Below are 24,354 nucleotides of genomic sequence, written 5' to 3' on the forward strand. Positions count from 1 at the left end.
GTTTAAACCCATTCAAGATCTTACTGACACAAGCCCATATTTCAAGTCTCGTCAAAATCAGATCAGATGTATGGCCCAGTGTGGTAATAAACACAGCCAATCAAATATAAAATCACCTTTTAAGATCTTAAAGACAATAAGCATTTATTTCAACTCTGATCAAAATCAGATCAGAAATATGGCTTCCAGGGTGATAACAAGGTCAGCCAATCAAATGCAAGATAGTATCATCAGTATGTGTGGATCCCACTCATTTGTAAACTTGATGAAAATTCTGATGATACAAGCCCATATTCCAAGTTTGATTCAAACTGGACCAAAAACATAGCCAGTGTGGTAACAAGCAACTGTTGGCAGACAATGCACAATGAATGCAGGGCTGTACCATAAGTTCGCTTGACCTTACAACCAGGTGGGTTTTACACCCAAACCATTCAGGAGTAACACGATTTTTCAGCTGGTCTCTATGGCAACAATGTTGGATGTCCATGGAGCATCATTTTCATTAGGGACATCTTGAGATTTAATCAGTTTGTATGCGAAGTTTCATGCATGATATTATTCCAAGCAATGTAGGATTAATAACAATAACAAGCGATTAAAAATGGCAATGTATGCTGAATGATGAAGACTGGATGGTCTATGCAGAACCATCACATGACTGAATTCTGTGTGTGAACAGGAGAACTGAACATTACTCTACAAGAAAGCAATATTTCCATAGAAATAGATGTATTAAATTTAACATATTTAAAATAATGCCTTAGTGCTGACACACTATGTTTTATTATGTAATGTGTACAATTACCAAAAGAATGAGACATTTATCTAATAATAAAGACCTCTTTCTATGTCACTATATTTTACTCGTTTCCCTTGTAGAAAATGGTGCGCGACTCATGGAAAATATGTATATACATGTATATGTAGTGGTGGTTTACAGCACAAAGATTAAGGTTAAAAAATGTAAAATTAAATTGCACAAAAACCTAGAAAGACAAACCCTTCCAAATAAATGCAAACATTAAGTACAACAATATTAAACAAAAAATGTAAAAATGTAAAAATTTTGTCAATTGTTTACAAAACAAAAAGATCAAAAGGGAACATGTACAAAATCTTGAAAACAAAATGTAGCAACAGGCATCTAAATTATTTTAGAAATTTACCCAAGAATAGTGGACAGGCCCTGTATTATGGCAACTCTGCAATGCAAGTATGTACTCAAGCTGAAATGTTCGTTCTTTAATGAACTGCACAAACTGAAATTTTTTTGCAAAAGGAAACTATTTTAACCAACCAGCAACCTTCAAATAAAATAAAGAAAAAGGGTACAGCTTTTGGAGAATTTTTTAGACACTGTTTTCATTATGAAGCATCCAATCTTTAAGTATGACTGCCTACTCCAGCTAAGTAGCAGTGTCAGTGTGGGAGGACAGTACATAATAAGCCGATCATATAGTAGGCCCTGTCAGAAGAAAACATAGGCCACAGAAGATAAGACATCTCACTGTCAAACATTTACTAAATCTAGATCTTGTGTCCTTAAACGACGGACATGAAATATAACTTTTTTTTAAAAATTGTACTCCTGGAATGGAGGAAACCAAAGAGGAATGAAGACCAGATTCTAGCAACTCTGAGGAAGTTAAATATGTTTAAGGTAAAAATTGTATTAAAGTTTATTTAGCTGAATATGGAAATTTAATGAAAATTAACATGATAGCAGATTTAACAATCTAAAAATATCCCTGTTGCATATGAAACTATTTAGTTGTCAACCATCAGTAAGCAACAAAGTATGCAAAGCAACCCAGACATGTGAAATCTTCAAAGCAAAACTAGATACCTACAAGAGAGGTAGGTGAGGATCTGTGACTCTGGAAAGGGGGCGCTCACCAGTTATTATGTACTTTTGAGAGAGTGACGTATGTAAGGTGAAGCTGTTTGCATTTAAAACATGCACAATGGAGAGAATGGTGGCATACCTCTATGCTAAATTAATGTAATGTGGATGATATTTCTTTGGATATTGTACTTTTGGAAATTGTACATGATTTAAACACACTGCTAACTAAAATGAATGCTCCCTTGTGCTAAAAACAATCAGCCTGAATTTGTCTAAAGTACACTATCCATAGCAGCTATTAAAATATGGGAAAATGAATTTTGCCAGACTAGACAATACCAGCTTATGAAAGGGCAATGAATGAATTACCAAATATATAAAATGTAAAAAAAGTTATTGGCTCTTTTTTATACAATTTACCTCTGAAGTTCAGGAAGTGAAAATGGCCAAGTAGAGCTAGCATTTTTTTTGACAGATGCATATCTGGAGTAAGACCAAGCTGTATACTCTATAACCCATATTACACCCATCAATCATACATCAAAATAAAGGGAATTAAAGGTTCTTTGAATTAACCTAAGATATACAAATTTTTTTTTAAATAGCTAGTATAACCAGTGAGGAAAGCCGGGGAAATTCTTTATCTTTAAAATCCTAACCCTATGCAAAATACGAAACTGTAGAGCGCCACCAAAGGGGAAAGTGGCAATCAAACGGATGTGGAGGCAAACCCTCCCATCTGCTGGGGACATCTAGTCACCTGGGGTCCCGACCGGTTTTGTTGCTATTGTTACTCATCAGAGGGAATTGACCTGGTTGATACATTTATTCAACTAATCACTTTCTCTTGTCAGTGAGAGGTTTATACACCATTTTGTTGTTGGTGTCACTGGTACTGCTACATGTTAGGTCATTGACAATTGTATTGACAAGATTTATTATTGCAGCATCTGGATTTTGAATGATACCGATGTTCTGCAGTTGGGATTTGGCTAAAGGGTCGATAAAAAATAATTATAGAAAACTATCTTTTAAATATTATACACAGTTGGATGTAACTGGATTCTAAATTCTATCCATATCTCCAATAACTCCAATTTTGTGTCCAATAAAAGGCATCAATTGAACTGTGGTATATTTTATCATGTTTCTTGAGATCTTCCTTTTTTGACGATTGTATTGCACTGTGTTTAAATATTGTTGCTGCAGCACATAAGACCCATCAATATTCATTTGGATGTGTAGAGATCTTGAGGTAAAAAGACCATGTAATAGTTTATGACATAATCAGTTAAATGCAAGGGAAGTCACTAGAGTAAAATGTTTCCTCAACTGGTTTGGGGATTGGCATATGCCAAATTTTGTGGGTTTTTCCAGCAGGTTCAAATGATAGTCTTCCTTTATAAGCTATGATGCTTTTATTCACTGACAGATTTTTGGAAGGGTCATAATTTTCCACACATTTCTCCTATGTTGCAGATTTTCTCATGTCCTAGTTTGGCCTCTGGGTAGGTTGACACTTGTGTCATCGGCAGTGAAAAACAGTCAAACCTGTCCCAACAGCCATTCTAATTGCCCCCTCCCCCCCAGGGCAAATTTCATGTATATATATATATATATATATATATATATATATATATATATATATATATATATGTCATTGACATATACTGTATGAATGGACACCTGCTTTCTGCTACCAGTCACTAGAGCATACCTACACTGACCATTCAGTCTATGGAAACTGAATTTTGCTTCATGAGGAAGGCATTGTTTAGATAAAGATGCATCTGGTGGATGCATGTGCAAACATTTCTTATCTCCCTTGTACTGATAATTCCAGTTACAATGACAGTGTAAAAGGGTGTAAATATTTCAAATTCAAAAGTGAGGCAGTTTTTATCATTAGTGTAGATGACTGAAGCAATTTGTTTGCTGGATGTAAAGCAGTTGTGTTATTGCAGCAGAAACAGAAGTTACCTTTTGGTTAGTGTGATATGTCTAGTTAGATATATTATCTATTTGCCATGAATTAAAAGTATCTTTGAACATAAAACTTCATCCTTGCAAAGATATACGAGTTTCATTCCTTTTCATTAGATGCTGGAATCCTCTAATATTCGACATGTGTATATAAAAGCAGGTGAAGTTTCAGTTTGTGTCTCACAATGAATAGCCATACATAGCTTCCTTTGATTTTCTGTTCATCACAGGCATTTCACATAAGCTGACTGTCCTTTGATCTTAGTGAGTTGAGCAACTGAATAATCCAGATAGTGTTTTTTATAGCATAAACAAACTTAAGATCAGTGTATATCTTTAAGTTGGTGAAAATGTCATTTACTGAATGAATTAGTAGGATACAGTAATATTGTGTGGAACGTAATAATATTAATAATATTAACGATATTCTTTGCATGGTATTTCTTCAAAAAACAATTTTAAATAATGAACCTGTCTATAGCAGTCACCTTTGTACAATGGCCAGTTTCTTTACTCATAAGTGGCTGCAATTGACTGGTTTGACTGAATTTGCCTATATTTTTTAAACCAATCCCTCATCGTGATTCAAAAAATATTTGGGTATCTGCATTACGCTCATAACAATGTAGATTCCAATAAACACCCACTTATCCATCATGTTATCTTACCATTTGGGGTCTTGCTTTTCACGACCCATTTTCTTATTTACTGAAAACTTTTTATAAAAAATCTCTCTTGTTGCTTAGTGGTCTTGGCTCAATAGCTGAACTGACATCAGAATGAAAATTATTGATCTTGAAATGGAGACATCATCATGCTGTATGTGGGACTCTGGCCTCCTTGTCGTCTGATTCAAAATCACTTATATCTGGTGCTGAAACTGGACTAACATTAGTATCAAGCGCTCAAAAAATCTGATAGCCCAATGCCTGGGGCCAACCTAATTGTAGACCAGGCCCATCCTGTATTCTAAGTGCGGTGCCGATCGGGCTGGTCAAGAAAAAATTTATTTGCCTGAGGAAACTTTGATCAAGCTGATAAAATGTGTAGATGTATTTTCAAGATGTTGACATACCTGCCATAACAAGGCGCAATCTAAATCAGATCACCACTGTCCTACATGAAATTGAAATCTGATTTTAATCAGATTGAAGCATGGCATGTCATGACAAAAATATGATTTTGTACTCCCAAACCCCCTGACATGGTCATGTTTCACGAAAACACAATTATCAGTAATCACAGCAAAAACACACACACACGCACTGATTCAGTATATGACTGTTACATGTAGCATGTATAAACAATACACAGTCATGACTGGAGCTAATGTAAAACTATCCATTGGGCAGTTTAGATAGTGGCAATTAAAGGCAAAGGGGTCAGGTATAAACCACTATTTCACATATTACTTAACTGGCTGACAATAGCTAGTGAGATGTGTTTGAAGGCTGCAGAGGATGATCCCATTGTGCTAATTTGCATACACAGGATCAGGAAGTGGAACAACCAATTATAGATAAATCAGAAATGCTACATGCATGTACAAGAACAAAAGTTATTACATATTATTGCTTTGAATTATAATGCTTAAGCCATATATATTATATTTTTGAAAAGTTTTTGGACAGCAGCAATATTTCTTTGAAAACATATTTTACGGCATATATAGAATGCAATGCACAATCACTTCAGCTGTCAGAATAGTGTTCAAGTGTAATTCATTTTAAAGCCAATTTAGGAAGCAATTAGCAAACAGCACAGCCCAACAAAAATAAATTTCAAAACTCTTGGTTGACAGAGATTTACTTTGTGAAGCACACCAGCATAGTAAAGAACACTAATGAACTAATGACACTTGCATTACCTTTAAACCCCTTTGAACCCTATTGAATTTACATTTGAACTGTAGCTATTGCAACGTTGTGTGACTATATTAAAAAAAAGGGAAATTTGGCTTATGAATTTATTTAAGTTATCAGCCTGGGGCCTGTGTCTAATTTTCTTTGAGCACTGGTATCTGAAACAGTTTCTAAGATTGACCCATGAAACTCTTCTATATTGCTTGCATTAAGCCTTCAAACTCACTAATAACTCAGCTGGAATCCATCACTGTTTATCTCAACTACACGTTTCATAAGTGTGGAAAACCCCTTCTATTTTGTCTAAATTTTACCTATCATGTTTCAAACTTGTATGAAATTGTTGAGTATCAAAAATATGTAAACTTCTGCACTTTCAACCAATCAACATTCAGTTAACAAAGCAGTAACATATGCATATATGTGGCACTGTGATTTTGAGTAGCAATGCTTTATAGGGAACACAGGGAAATGGGAGGGGTGTCAACCCACTTCCTTTTCCTACTGGAAGCCACTTCTGGTTGGGCAAGGCCTAAAGACTAATGCTGAGTGACCAAGAGTTAAGCCTGGAACCTGGTGATCTGTGCAATGATCTGTGCCCCATGCATGGTCATATTACTGATTTCAGATGCATGGCAACTGGGATTCTTCACCCTGTCTAGTATCAGGTGCCTGACAACCAGTGACCTGGCCTGGCCAGTAACTAGCCAGGCAACTGAGACCTACCCAAGGAGTCCTTATATTAAGTACTCAACTACAAAGATGTACACCCCCTCTATGTGCATGTCTTTCCAAATAAGTGGGAGATTACTGCAATTAACTTGCAACAAGGTAAAGACTCACTCACTGGTGTTGGAAACTGCCTTGCACCTGATTATCCCTCAAAGAAGGTCACAGCTTCCTAATACTGAAAACTACCACTGACCCCACCCAGATGTTAGTGACTTTCTTACAAAACAAAGTGCTGTTGCTGCAATTCTCCTGAGACACTGAGTTGTGTCTAAGATGCTGCAGAAAATACATGAATTTATTATTCTGAAATTACCTTTTAAACCTTACTCGTAAACCATGAGGAACTCAATCTTGATTGAGATACATTAAAATATATACTTGTAGAATTTCATTCCAAGTTTCACTTCAGACCACTCCACTGGCCTAGTGATTAAAGCGTCTGCCTTGGATGTGGGAGGTCACAGGTTCAAATCCCTGGCCAAGTCATACCAAAGACTTATAAAAGTGGTACTAACAGTGGCCTCACTTGGCACTCAGCAATATGAGGTTAATGTTAGGAATGGTCGGCCTGGTGTCAGAATAATGTGACTGGGTGGGACATCATACTACATGTCTGCGGGATGGTGCCCCAGTACTAGACATCACTATAAACTGCCACACTGCAGACATCATAGCAATATGACTGATATTTTTTTAAAGCTATGTTAAAAATCCAAATCACATGCACTCCAAGCTTCACTTCAAAATTGGGAAAATCCTGAAAATGGAATGGCAGTCATCTCCGCACTAATAATTTCAAGAATAATTTAACCATTACCCGTATCGACTTCGGTCTACATTGGCTGTGTGACCATGGTGATATTCCTGAAGCAATGTGGGCCTCCGCTTGTACTGCTGTAGCAGCTCATCACTTCTTGTCAGTCGACCATAATCACGCACATGCTCTGGCTGTGTCTGCAAAAATTACATAACAATTACAGTTTGCTGTTATGGATTTATGGATTCAACCTCCACCAGTCTGACTAAAATTAAGATCTACTTAAAATATGTAGGTCCAAGCCACTTGTAAAGATTCATCTTCTGCCAACCTTTGGAATTTCTGGCCAACTTCTTTTTAATAACTTGTCAAATTACATGTTGCATATCATGTTATTAAGAGTTACTCAGACAATATTACTCCAAATTATATTTTTCACTTTCATGAAAGCTGTAATTAACTGATGAATAATAAGGCCAAAGGAACATGACCTCATGATGGTATGTTTCAGATCATGTCAGAGACATCTATTTTAATCAGATTTAACCTTTAATATGCCAACTTACTAATATCAACAGAAAAATTCCCATGAAGGCCTCTACAAGTCAAATCCATTTATTGTGATTTCACTGCTTCCATGCATATCATGTCATTATTTAACAATAAATTACACTTTTTGCCGACACCTGAATATATCATGGATATACCTCTGAGTGAGAGGTAATGAGAGTGTCTGACTTTTCTACATATTACGTTTGGAGGGGAAGTAGATTATTAAATTTGTGGTAACGGTTTCATAGCAACCACAAAATCCATGTAAATTGTATTCAATTAAATAGATTTGTGTTTGTAAAACGTGTATACCTCCACTGCAGATTTACAGACCCAAAAGTATGCTGACAATACAGACGCAAAAGTCCAAATCCAAAAATTTCAAAATTGCAAACAATTTTAAATAATGCAATAACTAATAATATGAAAATCTAGTCAGCTACATATGCATACAAACATGCAAGGTTTTCATCTGCATGCCTGAAGTGGTTTTTTTTTCTAAATCGTTCTAACAAGTCTTTCATATAAAAATGTCTATATTCAAAATTTTCAAAAATATGTAAAAAAAAAAAGGGCATAAATAGGCTGGATATCACTCACCTAGTTGACTGATCAATCTGATTAAAATCAAATCTCCAATGTCCTAGGTGAAGATCTGACAGTGACCGCTTATGGGTCATGTTCTGGTGACCTTTGAATTAGTCAATGGAAATGGAACTTTAAAAGAATCATCCAGAACACACTGACGTGCTTCAGCCACGCTCCTTAGTCTCCCAATGCAAAGATACAAGACTTTATCTGACTGGCTGATAAAATTTAGTGATTATGACAATAGAACATGACCTCAAAGTGGTCACTAGTCAGATCTACACCAAGGACAGTGGAGATCTGATTTTAATCAGATTGGTTGGTTGACATATCTTCACTTATGAATGCGAATTCACCTAGTTATTGAAACTTTAGAGTCTATAGTAGCTACAGTGTTGGTGTGATTTAGCTTTTCTCATAGACAATATATGCAGAACCATTTTCTCTGCATGAAATGTACAAGTCATTTATTTATACAACCAGCACTGTCTCCTAGATCACTTGAATGAAATGGCTTCAACAAACCTTAATGCAAACTTTTTATAATGGTGACTTAACCAGGTCAAACAGATGAGAAGGCATTGTGCAGAAAGAACTGTCATAATACTAAAATGATTCAACCCAAATATGATGAGAATCCATTGGGATGTTTAAGAAAAATCAGCAAAGGCAAAGGACTTTAACCAATATGCCAACTTAAATTTTCTACAACTATGCAACTGATTCTAAAGTCAGGAGATGAGTAAGCATAATTGGTCTTCATAATGATTCAATCCAAGTATAAGGAGAATCTATTAAGGTGTTTAGGAAATATAAAATAAAAAAATAAAAAAATGTGAACCAAAACCATATTGCCAATTCTGTAAGTGGAGAGAAAACAAATTACAGAATTAATTATCTTCGCTTCGAAGGAATTCATGCCAAGCAAGCAAAATATGATGAAAATTCATTAAGAGGTTTAGGAATAGATACAAATGAAAATCTTGAACTGTAACTGGCAATGCCAAAACCAGCATAAAAGTGTCTCACTTTCCACTAAGGTAGACTCAACAAAAGTATATTCTGTGGCTTAAAGGTTGCAGCTGAAACAAGTAAAAAGTTAGGATTTTCCACTTTCCCTTGCTGTAACCTTGGCCTTGAGGAAGAGCCGTAACTATGGTATTTAACACAGTGCCTAGTCATGATGTATATCTAACGAAAATTTCATTAAAATATATTCAGTGGTTCAAAAGTTACAGCCCAGACAGCGAAAAAGGTTGCAGAATTATATTTTCCCTTGTCATGACCGTGAACTTGATGTACGGGGCAGGATTATGGTATGCAACACACCATATTTTCATGATGTATATCAGGGTACAATTTTATGAACATATCATCAGTGATTCAAATGTTACAGCACTGATTTTTTTTTTAAAAATGGGTCACAAAAACTATTTATCATATACCACGACTTTGACCTTTGGGCTATGAACCTATCACTGGTACATGACATTATGATCTAGTCATTACATTTATCTTTTACTTTACACGTCTCTTTTCTTGGTCATATATATGATCTGACTCTTTCTAATGATCAACTAATTTCTGTTTTGATGACAGCTGTGCACCTTGCACATAGTTCCACATTTCGACTCATAAACACATAATAAACTAAATGTTGATATCAATGACATGAATATGAAAAGACATTATTTGGTATATATCTAGATTATTCATAGAGTTGACTAATACACTATACTAACTGGACAGCCTAAACTGTTTTCATCACAAATGAAATGAGTGTTTTTGGCCTAACAGGCTAGTTCCACCTGAATGAAGACTGACTTGACATTAATCAACTTAATTTACCTGATGCATGGATAATATCTGTGCTCTATTTCTGCCTAGGTATTTACTGTCACTCCTCAAGTGCAGAATGCTGGGAGGTACTCAACCAACACATTAAACAGATCAATTAGTCACTAAAGGAAGCGTGTCTTGCATTATTTTAATAAATCTGACAAAACTGATAGGAGTTACCAGTATGATAGCATCTGGTAAATGTTTTCATTGCTTCAATGATTAGTGATGGCTGGGATTTTAGTGATCTGTTGGCAAAATCACTACATTTTATTTATTGGAGGATTAGCCTTAATTTCAAGACTTGGTCAAGGCTGATCCCTTGAAATATAAATAAGCAGAACAAACAGTGCCGACAGTCAACACTTGTTGTAACTGTATCTGCATTACATATATACAGTATATATTTATGTATCTCTCAAGGCACATGTGCCTGACAAAGAGTTCTCTGTTCAATAAATTGTTCTGCACTAACATGATAGAGTTTATATGGAAGCACATGATTGCAACTGACAAGTGTTAAATTTTGCTGACCCTGTCTGTCTGGGATATTGTGATACCCTCCATCTGTCTGCCCATCCTTGGTCAGTCTGTGCTTCAATTTATTCTTAACTGCTGAATGGAGCTTTTATTTTATCAAAGTGGTTGGTTATTGTGCCCATACTGTGTGATAACGATCTGGTCCCTGTGAGGGTTCAAAGGTCAATGGTACAAACATGACAAAGAGAGTGGCACATTAAAACACCATTTACTACATGTACCTGAAAACTAACTGTTTGCAAGTTATCCATTGTAATGGGTCCTGTAACAACAACTGGTTACAGTAGGGCCTTATAAAGAAGAATGTTTGTTTGGAAAACAAAGTTGACAGAAGATGGGCATTCTGAGGTCATGACTCCACTAAAGTAGGATGTGGAATGCTTGATGTCCAGTTCCTTAAAGGACTCATCAATACCAGCAACATCCAATGCAAAAACTTGCAGTTTATTACTAAGGCCCATAAATATGTATCTTAAAAACAAATCTAGAGCCATGATATAAAGTTCATATCAAATGATTCAGAATAAGGTGAATCAGGGTTCTCCACAGGATTTTGAAAGTTGCAGTCCAGACACCTTCCTCGAAAAGGATCGCAGTCCATGCCATAAAAATAGTAGTACCAATAATAATACTTGTTTCCCTTGCAATAAATTAAGAACATTATTTTGTTATGGTTGAGTTACCACTATACATGTTGTCAGATTGCTAATGTTCATTCATTACAAACTATTTAGTATTATGGTTATAAATGAAAAGCTATGGCCATTGAGAACAGTAATAATTCTGATTGTAATGTTACAACTATAACAATACCCAATCACTATCTTGCCATTCCATATTTTTGTCTGCAGCTTGAAGGAATCAATGAAGAGATTACATTTCATTTCTATATTAATTTATTTAATTAGCTTAATTCCATTTCAAAAGAATACAAATGCTATGACACAGAAAGACCAAATTCCATTTACTGTTTTTTTTACAGGATCTTTAAGCAACACAGTGCATCCTACTATGTTCACATTTTTCTGAAACTTTATGCTTGATGGGCCTTCTTGAACATTACACTATCTATTCTGACCCTGACTTTCATATCAGAACAACAGAAACTATGCATCATAATTAATTCTAACGGATAGAAGTACCTAGACTACAATGTTGCAATTACAAAAAGGTACACTTATTTTATTTGTCATGGTGTTAAAAAAATTAATAAAATCCAAAAGATCCATATTTTCTTTTGAATTAGCCCCTAAATATTTCAGTTGTAAACTTGAGGTTACTCATCCAAAACAACAGTGGCCTTTATGGCTTGAATAGAAGAATAGGATGGTGTGAAGACACCAGTGCAGGTAATTCATTTACCTTTATAGGGGTTGTGTCAAATTGTTCTGAAATGTTTTCAACTTCATTTGTTGGCAACGTTTAATAACTAAAATTGCTTGATTAAGTGGCAGTTGATTACTGGTAAATATTTTTACCTATTTGCAATTACAATACTGTCTGGAAACAACTCTGACAGCATTGTTCCATAGTTTGCTCCTCTTGTGGCCTATATCCCATTCATTCCACAAATGTTTCAGTCTCTTAATGACCTTCTGTTTTCTTTACCCTCAGGCCTTTGAAATTCTATCAATGTTGTAATAAATGTTAGAAAAAACATAATATACTGATATATAGGCAAGGCTGGCAACGGAGTATCTAGGTGGGTGGGGGTGCATTATAAATATTCAGAACATTTAGAAGTTATATACTGACAGATTATGCTGCACCATATGACATGTGACCTTGACTTTGGATTATGGTCTCACACTGTTACCATTCTCTTTGGCAAGGTATGATTTCATAAATATATTTGGAACAGTATTGAAAAAATTTACAAGTATTTATACTGCATCACAAACCACCAAAAACTCTCTCTAAAGGACATGGGGGGAGGCCCAATATTCTGACATTTAATGACCTGTGCTTTATCAAAAGTGAATTCATAACTATCTGCTGCCTACCAGTTATGGAGTAGCGATAAAAACGGTTGTGCGAACAGACAAGAGTGACATCGGATGACAGATGACTGACAACAGACCATCTCAAGTTCTTCTGGTCTATGATCAGAAAAGTTATAAAATACAAAAATAAAACTCACTTCAAAACTTAGAAGTGCACTTTAGCTGCTAAATTCCTAACACACGTTGGACCATATTATTTACAGTTAGCAAACAATGTAGTAGGCTTGCTGGTGAGAAAATGTCCCAAGGGCATGTAAACTTTGAAAAATATATGAAAATTTTTGTATGGCAACACAAAGTAGGGATGACAAAAGGCTAATATGAATTCTCTGTTAAAGATAAAGACAAGCCGGCTTTTAAGGTAAATTATTAGTAACTAGTAACCAGATGTTTAAGATGAATTACTTAGAAAAGATGATGTTTATCTGCCAATTTTCTAACCGTGATTGATGTTATTTGTTAGTATAAATTATCAATAGAATTTTGGGGGTTTTTTTTAATGAAATGCCTAGGCTTCGTTAACATGGCACTGCTTCTTGATGCTGTGCCGAATGAGACAGACAAAAAGTCTGATTCACTCCACTTATTCAAAGTAGAAAAATCATTACATTTATGTATTTAAGTACCCATGATTGTCATTTGTTTTCACTAGCATGTCAAGATGTCAGAATGACCAAATTAAGCACGACAGAACTGAACTCTCCATAAGGGATAAAACTAATGAAATCAGAGATTGTGAATCTGTGCCAAAACCTACACAGAAGAAAAACAAGGGGAAGTGCTTACAAATGGATACCAAGGGTTTACAGATATAAGAAGTTTTGCTGTATTTTTAACATTTACTTCACAAGAAATGCAATGAAAACTCACCCTGAAGTTTAAAAAGACAAAAATCCTGCAAGTATGTTTCTACATGTATATGGTAAATATTATGATATTTAGGAGCAGCTTTCACTGTCTGGTACTGGTTTTTTCCCTTTTGCATCAAATATTACCTCTGCACTACCAACCATGTACATGCCCTTACTGGATAACTACTGTGTCCAAATGTCAGAGATATGTCTTCCATTCTTATGACTGGGGACATTGCTATTGTATGTGGCATTGTCTGTACATGATATATAACAAGATAAAGCTTCATCAAAAAGTAATAATTTAGCCAAGAACATATCACAGAATAACATTTTCTCTTACAGTGACCTTGACCTTGAGCCAGGGGTCATGGTCATGGCATGAGTGCAAAGTCATCATATATATCTGGCCAAATTTTCAGGAAAGCTGCAAATGTTGGGTCAGTCAAACAAATGTAAACAGGGAGAAACAAATGCCATTAGACAATACACTCTTCTTAACTAAATAAATCCTCCTTGCTCCAAAAGAATCGCATTTTGAGTAGTCAAAATATGCTGACTATTAAAGTCCAATTGATTCCTACCATCACCAAGTTTCTTCCTGTTTTATCAAAATCCACTTATTTTAGCAAAACTTACAAACTTTCATAGTACATGCTATTAGCACACATAAAAAGCTATGAACTTTTTGATTTTGTCCCTCATTTGTTTAACAATTCTTATTTATCAATATTCTGCTTAGCAATTTATATCCTCTCTCTATACAGGTCATCTTCACTCTATGACGAGCTTGACCTCATTATCTTTGCTGGCACATGGTTTGTGCCAGGTCAGCAGGATAGGTCTGCAGATGCTGCAGTGCTTTCCTACATTTGTAGAAGTGGTCATTGCAAAACAGGATATATATGAAGGGACCACTACTTTTTTAATTTCATTTTGACATAGAAAGATTTATAGAAAACAATAAAATAGCAGTCCCATAACCTTTGGACTATGAGGCAGACACTCCACCAACTGAGTTAGCACAGCTCCCAAGTTGCTGTTATACAAGAGATGTGATTAACTGAATCATAATGGGAAATCAGTGAAGATAATATGCAGATCGCATACACAATGTGGCATCATGGGAAATTAGTCAAGCTAAGACTCAGATCACTTACCTATACAGATCACATACACAATGTGGCATCATGGGAAATTAGTCAAGCTAAGATTCAGATCACTCTATACAGATCACATACACAATGTGGCATCATGGGAAATTAGTCAAGCTAAGACTCAGATCACTTACCTATACAGATCACATACATTATGTGGCATCATGGGAAATTGGTGAAGAAAATACACTGATCATATAACACTATGTGACATCATGAAAAATTACTGCAGATAATACATGGATCACATACACTATATGGGTAAATTCTCAAAGTGATGCACATCAGTCCTGATTTATCTTTTTGTTTGCCCTCAGAATTAATTTGCATGCATGAATATTTACATAAATCTGACATTCTAAAACTGCAAAATTTTAGATAAACCCTTCCAAATAAATATAAATGTAAGTACAAGATAAAAGATAAAAGGTAAAATGGTAAAACTACGTAATGAATTTCTTTAAAGCATACACTAACAAACACTGGTTTTACCAAACAGATTCTGCACAGTCCTGGTCTACTATCGCTTGGACACAAAAGTTCACAGAAATAAAATCGTACTAAGATCTTTAAGACAGATCTGTCCAGTTACTGGGTAAATATGGAAGGCAACCAAGTTTAATTGCCATATTTCAAGGGGGGGGAAAAAGTGCAGAAAAGGGGTTTAAACAAATTTCAGTGACCCTGACCATGAAGATTAAACAATGTGATATAAAATATGAAATAGCAGCAAAATAAGAAGCACAAGTTTACTAATCAAGTCAATAAGCAAAAACAAAAAAAAACAGTCCCTTAAAGGAACTGATGAATATCCATAAGTGCAAAGTAAGCAAAGTAAGCCCAGTTCTTATTTCTAGCTGCTGAGTGTTGAAACCATGTCTGAAAATCTTGTGCAATAACACAACGTAATGTGAATCCTAACATCTATTCAGGTGGAGTAGTAATAGCAAGATATGTGGAGCAGATTTACAATAGGTCATAAATTTGATTATTTCATTAAAAATTGTGTATACATTTAGTACTCAAATCTGGCTTTATTAAACCATCGTGTAATTTCTACAGTATGTCAGAGTTACCAGTACATCTTTCTCGTGCATTATAATGATGTGGTTATTAAAAGGAATGGGGACCCCGAGTGGCCGAGTGGTCTAAAGCGCTCACCATTACGGACCACAGCCATCTCACCTCTGTCTGCATGAGTTCGAGTCTCGGATCTGGCTAATGTGGTTATGTGATAAAGCTTGCCAGTAGCTTCTCGTGGGTTGGTGGTTCTTTCCAGAGGTTTCCTGGGTTCTTCCTCCACCATTTATACTGGCCGCCACGTATAGCCTCTATTGTGCTGAAAAATGGCGTTAAACCCTACTACAACAACAACAAGAACAAATTAAATGGAATGACGTCCACCATCTCCCACAGTTCCTAATACGGTGCTGTTCAGCTTTAATGACCTGTTCTAAATTGGCTCCACCGTTTTCTTCCATTATTATCATGACCTTAGAAAAATATATGGCTTAAAAAAGGTCACACAGCAACCTTTCTTGATGCATAAAGTGTGAGGGATATAATTATGATCTTCAACCAGTGATGGAAGTCATCAATGCTCAGTTAGCTGAGCACTGGACTCCTTATTCAAGTGTTGTGAGTTAGATAGCTCCTAAGAACAGCTGCCTTGATGTGACCTTGTGAAAGGCACTTACCTCCCGTTTGATGGACATGATACAACTAATAATGTGCCAGCAAAACCATCCATGAAGAGAAATATTAAAGGTTTTAAATATGCTCCAAATGTTTTTAATACAGGTAGTGACTGAATATCATTTCCATTCTGTTTTTAAATACAGATGTTTTCATGACACATTTATCAGAGCATAGTGCAACCAAATAAACCACAACCTGTGTATTGTGCCTGCATGCATCTATTATACCCTGATCTTCTGACTGTCCCAGAAATTTAAACCCTGGAGACAAGACCAGTTTGTTTTTTTATACATATAATTTGTTACATGTTATGATAATTTTAATGTATTTCCCTTAAAAGGGATTAAATAACAGGCATGTACTTTTGCTTTCAGTAATAAGTTAAGCTAGTGGTGAAAATTTCATTCAACAGACAAATCATGCATGCAATACATCCATTAGGAATGTTCTTCACCATCTAATTTAGTCAAGGTATGTGGTAATGAACTCAAGACAATTAGAGACAATATTTCTTTGTCAGACACTGTGACTTGACCTTTGACCTTTTGATCCCACACCAATAGGTGTCTTTCTTATCTGAAATGCAGTCAAAATATTTTATGGAAGCAAGTTTATCTTTTCTTCAATCCATGTGACCTTTACCTTTAGTCTTTTGAGCATGAAATCCATAGGTTTCTCGTTTCACCCATAAGCAAGCTACTTTTAAAGTTTGGTAATAGTAGTTGTGGAGAACTCCTCCAAGTATGCAGAAACGATGCTTGGAGCAGATGGATGGAGAGCATCACATCATTATAAGCTATGCCTTGTAAAAATCTGAACTGATTTTAAAATGTAGGTGAATAAAGTTTTATCTACATATGTATGGGCTGCAAAATCTCCTGCTTTGGAAATTGAAATTTTGTGCATTTGCACTTTGGATTTGTCAAATGTGTTTTTGCACTTAGTAATGCAAAAAATTCCCTTGCTATTAGTGTAATTTTAAATTTTTAACATAGTTTTAACAATTTTCCAGTCATATTGCTACGATGTCTGCAGTATGGCAGTTTAAAGTGATGTCTAGCACTGGGGCATCATGCCGCAGACATGTAGCATCATGTCCCACCCACTCACATTATCCTGACACCAGGCCGACCATTCCCAACACTAACCTCTTAATGCTGAGCACCTAGCGAGGCAGCTGTTACTACTATTTTTAGAAGCCCCTGTTATGACATTTCAACATCAATTATCATTGCTAGTCATAAATGAGCATTGGGTTATAGCCACTGGTAGGATATTCAAACAGCAATCACTGACTTTAAACTAATTTAATTAATGATTATTTACAGTGAATAATTCTCTATATAGGTATTCCATAAAACTGACATGACATTATAACCAAAAATGGTTCAAACAACTCTTATCTTTAAAATTTTCACAGTGGAAAATTTGTCATCTTTTATCACAATTTAAAAGACTACCTGATGCTTCATGTATGTCCACAGTTATGTGCACAGATCTTTAAAGATCTTCGTATCACATACGTGTACATAATACAATGTACGAACACATCACTAACACCTTTGATTTTTGTACCTACATGTATGTGTGTGTAAGTCCATATGCCCAAATCCCAGCTTTTGCCGCATTAGCATGAACCAGTGATCAAAGTAACACCAAGCTGCCATAGCTGATTTGGTAGAATGTAAGATTTACAAGGACCACAGTTTCGATACACTACCAGTCCATTCTAGATTGCCCGATTCTGTGTACAAGAGGAAAAGCCCTAAGCTCACATTTGCACTGCATGATATAAATAATTAATAGTCAAAAATGCCATTAAAACCAACAACCAACCTCCCATGAAATCAAACATAAGTCTCTTTGGTCTTTTGTCACGGAGTCTGCCTCCCCTTGGCATATTAAGCTGTACATCAAAATCTAGATTTAATTGTCTCCCATATAGAAAAACTTGATGAGACAAAGTGGTATTCTGCTGATTGTGTATCGGGCATAAAGTCATATACCCAAGTCATGCAAACACCCAGAAGGGTGAACCTCAACCAGAGTGCATACCATGCCATAGTCCACTCATGGTGGAACACATTCTTACTGTGTATCTACTTTATTTGAATTAAATTAAGAAAATTAATGATGATGAACCATCCAAGAAAATCCTATAAATTTGTAGTGAATGCTGTTTAAACAACAAATTTTGACCATGTTTAAGGGTTATATGTTACCTTTATTTTTCATTTTATAAGTATTTTACAAAATTTAAACTTACATTTTTTTAATGTTTCATTTTGTTTTACTTAATGTTTACATTTATTTGAAATGGTTTATATATCAAAATTTTTGTGCAATAAAACACTTCTGCATGTATACATACATTTTTGTGTATAGAGGGTAGAGAAACGTGTAAACAGTGTGATATAGGCCTACACATGCAAGTGTCAGTGACCATGCTGTCTTTGTGAACATGTATATGACCTGTAATTCCTACATTTACTTGTTTCATTTATTCTGTTGCATGTGTTTATATTTCTAAAGAAAGAAAGTCTAATAAAAATGGTATCTATTTATGTAAAAAATACTGTATGTAGTGCTAGTTCAAACTAACCTTCTGATCAGTGGTGACAAATCTCTCGGGTCTGTGTTGTCAATATCTAGGCCAAGTTGAGAAATATGGTCAATAATAAATGTATGATAACCTGTCCCAATCCCCTTCAGTATTCGATTTATCTTTATCACAGAGTGCTGAAATCACATATCCATTCCATTTGTACAAACTTACACCAAACTATATGTACAAAAAGCAGCCATATTTGCTGCTCTAGGACTGAATACAACTAATTTACAATATACACAATGATAAACAGTGAGTTCAGTTCAGCAAGTTCCCCACACACTTCAAAGAGTAGGCTGTATATACCCCTAGGGTTGTTGCCCCCACTCTTGACCTAGATGTTTAACATTTTCATTGACCCAAATATTGTAAATGCATCTGACTGACATTCTTAACCCCATGGAATGTGAAAGGAAACTTTGTACAAACAAGGGTAGGGTATGTACACTAATAACAATCTTGTCTTTCAAATGGGTGACTGCTGTGTGGGGCCTTTTACTGACTATTATGAATTGCCAGCCTTGCTAAATAGAAGGGAGTGAACTAAACCAGTCAGTAACTAACCATAACATATGCCACTGACCTAGTACTTTAGCAAGAGCAGTGAACTCAACCATGGTTTAATTTTTTAAAAACACAACAAATTTGAGGTATTTTTCACTGATGTTGTAAACATGGCCTGAAAAATAAGCTAGTTTGACTATTACAAGTACTTTCTTTGTGATTAACCTAAATGGCATGTTAAACACTATTGCCTAACTTCCCATGTCATGTTGTTGCTGATAAACTTTTATTTACATTCACAGGAGAAGTGAAGATCTGATTGGTCCAATGTAGAACAGGAAGAGCAGGCAGTCTTTAAAATTGCAAAGGTCAGAAAATGTGCACTTAGTTGGTAACTCTAAACACCAACAGGTGGAACTGATACCCACTACCAAATGACAAAAGATTTGTGTAAATTGTATTATATTTATTTAGATGATGATAATGATGATCGTGGTCATGATGCTGCCTATTATTATTAACATTATTATTATTATTATTATTATTATTATTGTTGTTGTTGTTTTTATTATTATTATTATTATTATTATTATTATTATTATTATTATTATTGTTGTTGTTGTTTTTATTATTATTATTATTATTATTATTATTATTATTATTATTATTATTAGCACAAACATAAAATATATAAATAAGGACATAAAGAAAAATGTACAAAGTAATAATTATTTCTATGTGGGGTTTAATGCCAGACCTGACAACTTTTATAATAATGAAAGCGGTTTGTTAGTCATTTTATATTGGGAGACTGGGTTTGTAAAGTTGGATTACCTCACATGCTTGCCCCAAACCATTATAATCTATTAATGACATCATTTTTGTTTTTACAGGAAACAATAACCTTAGTGTTATATATATATATATATATATATATATATATATATATATATATATATATATATATATATATATATATATATGTGTGTGTGTGTGTGTGTGTTTTAAAAATGTATTAGTAAATGACAAACTGTATTTAAATGATCTGCACAATTAAGGAAAACACAAAATGAATAATATCTAAGAATGAAAATTAACCAGTCTTTTCATTATACATATTTTTCCTTACAGATTTTTTTACCAAATATAATAAAATTGAAAAGTCTATTTCTAACTAGTTGCTACATTTTAATTTTTCACTGTACAAAAAACTAGCTATTTTTTGCTTGCTTCAGAAGATCATGTTGTCTATTTTCAAACCAATCACACAGTATGTTTAGTTTGATATTGCAGAGAGCACCCAATGTTTCATTTTTCAAATTGTTTCTGCAGTCTGTTTGGATCCGTTTCACTGATTAAAAACATCTTTCTGTAATTGCATTACTGTGTGTGAAAAATGTAATGCAGTAAATGCCAATGAAACAGTTTCAAGTTTCAAATTACCAAAATAATGCTCTTGGGTTGTCCTGCAAATCGCACAATTTCAAAATGAGGCTTTCACTGCTGGGAGGCTTGCAAGCAATCAATATGTACAAATGTGAGATGCATATATATATATATATATATATATATATATATATATATATATATATATATATATATATATATATATAATGGCCTATAGGATTATAGAGTTTAATCGCCAAACAATTAAAAGAAATTTTAAATCTGAACAACTACATAGAGTCAGCAGACAAACAGCCGTGCTAGTATCTCAAACCTATGCCCTAATCTGCAGGAAAAAGGATGCCTTGGAGTTAACAGGTGCAAGTGTGATGTTGACATCCAACATTTCACAATCTGTTATGGCCCTCCAAAAACACTCAATGGACTGGAGATTTAAAAAATATCAGCAATGAATTTCCAATAGATGTATGACTATTTAGTAGAAAAAACAAAAACAGCAATGAATGGAAAATAATTTGGAAAAAGAAACTGCATTAGTATTTGTTGCTTAAAGGTATGTCTTTGCGATTAAAGATTCAAGTAACAGACCTTAGTTGTATTGTGAAATGTGATTGCATCCATGAAAAATAAAATACCAAAACTATAGAATGTTATTTTAAATTAAAATCCCTAAACTACTGAAAACTATTATTTAAAATAAAATATCCAAGCTATAATGTTATTTAAAATAAAATACAAAAACTAAAGAATAATCTTATTTAAAATAAAATACAAAAACTATAGAATAATGTTATTTAAAATAAAATACTCAAACTAAAGAATAATGTTATTTAAAATAAAATAATCAACCTATAATGTTATTTAAAATAAAATACTCAAACTATAATGTTATTTGTTGTTGTTGTTGTTGTAGGGTTTAACGCCATTTTTCAGCACACAATAGGCTATACATGTCGGCCAGTTTTAATGGTGGAGGAAGAACCTGGGAAAGCCCCAGAAACAACCACCAACCCACGAGAAGCTACTAGCAAGCTTTCTCACATACCCACATTAGCCAAATCCGAGACTCGAACTCATGCACACAGAGGTGAGATGGCAATGATAATGTTATTTAAAATAAAATACATAAACTACGTTATTTAAAAATAAAATGCAAAAACTACAGAATAAGATTATTTAAAATAAAGTACCAAAACTATTGAGTAATGTTATTTAAAATTAATATACTCAAACTATAAATTAATGAAAATAAAATAGTAAAATTTTAGAATAATGTTATTTAAAATTAAAATAAAAAATAACAGAATAATGTTATTTCAATTAAAACACCAAAAACTATAGAATAATGTTATTGTATTTAAAACACAAAATAACAGAATAATGTTATTTCAATTAAATTACCACACCATAGAATAATGTTATTTTAATTAAATTACCAAACTATGGAATAGTGTTATTTTAATGAAAATACCAAACTATTGAATACTACCTTAATAAAAATACCACAACAATAGAATAATGTTATTTTAAATTAAAATTGTTTAGATAATTGTCAGACTTAGATCCAGGATTCTGAAAATGGGTTTAGGTAGACATTTTCAAGGTTTAAAATAATAGACGTTAGTCAGAGACTTGTAGAGTTCCCTACAGACCAAAATCTGTACATTGATATTAGTCTAAATGGATTAAGGAAATTTTTATTTTAAATTTAAATCTGACAGAAAGGGTGAGAATGGCTGCTGTCATCTAAATTGGCAAGGGTAGTGATTGTCTATCTACTGATTATAGTTAGTTTTATTTAAATTACATACTTCTAATCATGCTTTGATAGCTAAACTGCATATAAATCTAAACATGATTTGACAAATATTATCCAAACTTAAAAAGAACTTGCTTTGCATTGGTTTAGTGTAAAATAAGATATTTTAAAAAAATATTACAAATAACATATTCGGGATTATTATTATTATCAATATTATTATTATTATTATGAATGCTCATATTTGTTTATCAACACTATAAGTACATATACAAAATGTAATTCTATTATTCAGACATTCCAAAGCTGATCTCCATTTCCAAGTCAACACAAAGAACATTCACCAGCAGTGATAGCCTCAGGGGTCCAATCTGGCAGATGCATCAAATGATTAATACTGTTATGTATATTTAATTTAATTGTTTGTTAGTTTTTTTTTATTACATGCTATTGTAATGTAACATTGCATGTTGGACTTGACCTTGTCCAAAACTGAGTTAATTTCTGCTTGACCTGAATTGACTTTTTTCAAACCCAGAATTATATTACTGTGATTCAACAAAAGACTGTTGATACTTCAATGCTCAACAAGCTACCACGGACACATCATCACCTTCAGTTTTGGATTCATTTTGGGCTCTCTTGAATTTTGTTCTGGACTTTAAATCATTAGGACTTGTGTCTGTAATTCTTGGATTATTTGGTGATTTAATTCTCAATATCGTAAGTTCTTTTTTCTCATTTTCACTTTGTATTCAAGGTAAATTAATTATTTGTTGAATTTTACAAAGCTTTTTGCTTTTCACTCTTTTCTGTTACTTATTTTAAGAGCATAGACTTGTAACAATACCAACTAGTAGCTTCATATCTGCAATTCTCAGCCAAAATTCGTCCAAAGCAGTCTGACCATAAACAAATGTAGGCAGTTCATCTGAAGGTTTTAGTTGATAACCAGATAGCTCATCAAGCAGTTATCTTTTGGCAAATCAACACTGACAAGATCTGCTAGTTGAATGATTGATTTCACAATGGACATTTAGTTTGAGATCAGGATTTAAGAATCCCAATGCTTTGAGACTGACATGTTTAAATGGAAATTTCTGGATCATCTTCTCAGTTACTTCAAGTTGTTTTTACAGCTGAAAAATCGTGAACCATGTTTTTCAGCATTTTCATGGCTGTTCAAATATGCCTTCAATACAGGCCACTGATCTGCACTTTTACTTAGAGAGAGCCACCATGTTGGACAGTGCTTCAATAATTTTGCTGCATCTGTGTCTGTAAATTGTTGAAATTCTTTATATCCTTCAGTTCATTTTGCACTGTTCAAAACTGACAGTAGATATTAATTAGCAACTCTTAATATTGCAAGGTGGCTTCTTTGGCCATAAAACAGGCATGAATTAGACACATGACACATGCATCCCAAATCATTCACTAAAGGCTGCTTTTCTCTAATTCTTGATAACACAGAATTTTGCTTCCCTATCAAGACATTTGCACTGTCACTTTAATAGCCAACAAGATGTATCCATCAAGAAACACTTGGTTTAGGTAATCAAAAAAAGATGAACTTGTACAAATGTTAAAAATCTGCAATGACAAGAAGCCAGTCACAGCCTTTTTCACTTTAACCTAAAATTTAACTAAAATGGCTGCACATTT

General features: G+C 34.1%; 1 protein-coding gene across 4 annotated transcripts in view; it reads right to left on the reverse strand.

The window, feature by feature from the left end:
* LOC149775373 (uncharacterized) overlaps positions 1-24,354 on the reverse strand; it is a 222,416-nt gene that overhangs the window by 139,599 nt on the left and 58,463 nt on the right. For 3 of the 4 annotated variants that reach the window (XM_089943284.1, XM_089943282.1, XM_089943281.1), the window contains exon 3: positions 7,244-7,380. In XM_089943284.1, coding sequence (XP_089799410.1) covers positions 7,244-7,380 — 137 coding nt within the window. Of the gene's footprint in view, positions 1-7,243; positions 7,381-19,013; positions 19,289-24,354 lie in introns of those variants that run through there. The other variant, XM_089943285.1, reaches the window with a different exon arrangement.

This window comes from Sinohyriopsis cumingii, chromosome 19 (assembly GCF_028554795.1).
Source record: "Sinohyriopsis cumingii isolate HCF-2022 chromosome 19, ASM2855479v2, whole genome shotgun sequence".
Taxonomy (NCBI): domain Eukaryota; kingdom Metazoa; phylum Mollusca; class Bivalvia; order Unionida; family Unionidae; genus Sinohyriopsis; species Sinohyriopsis cumingii.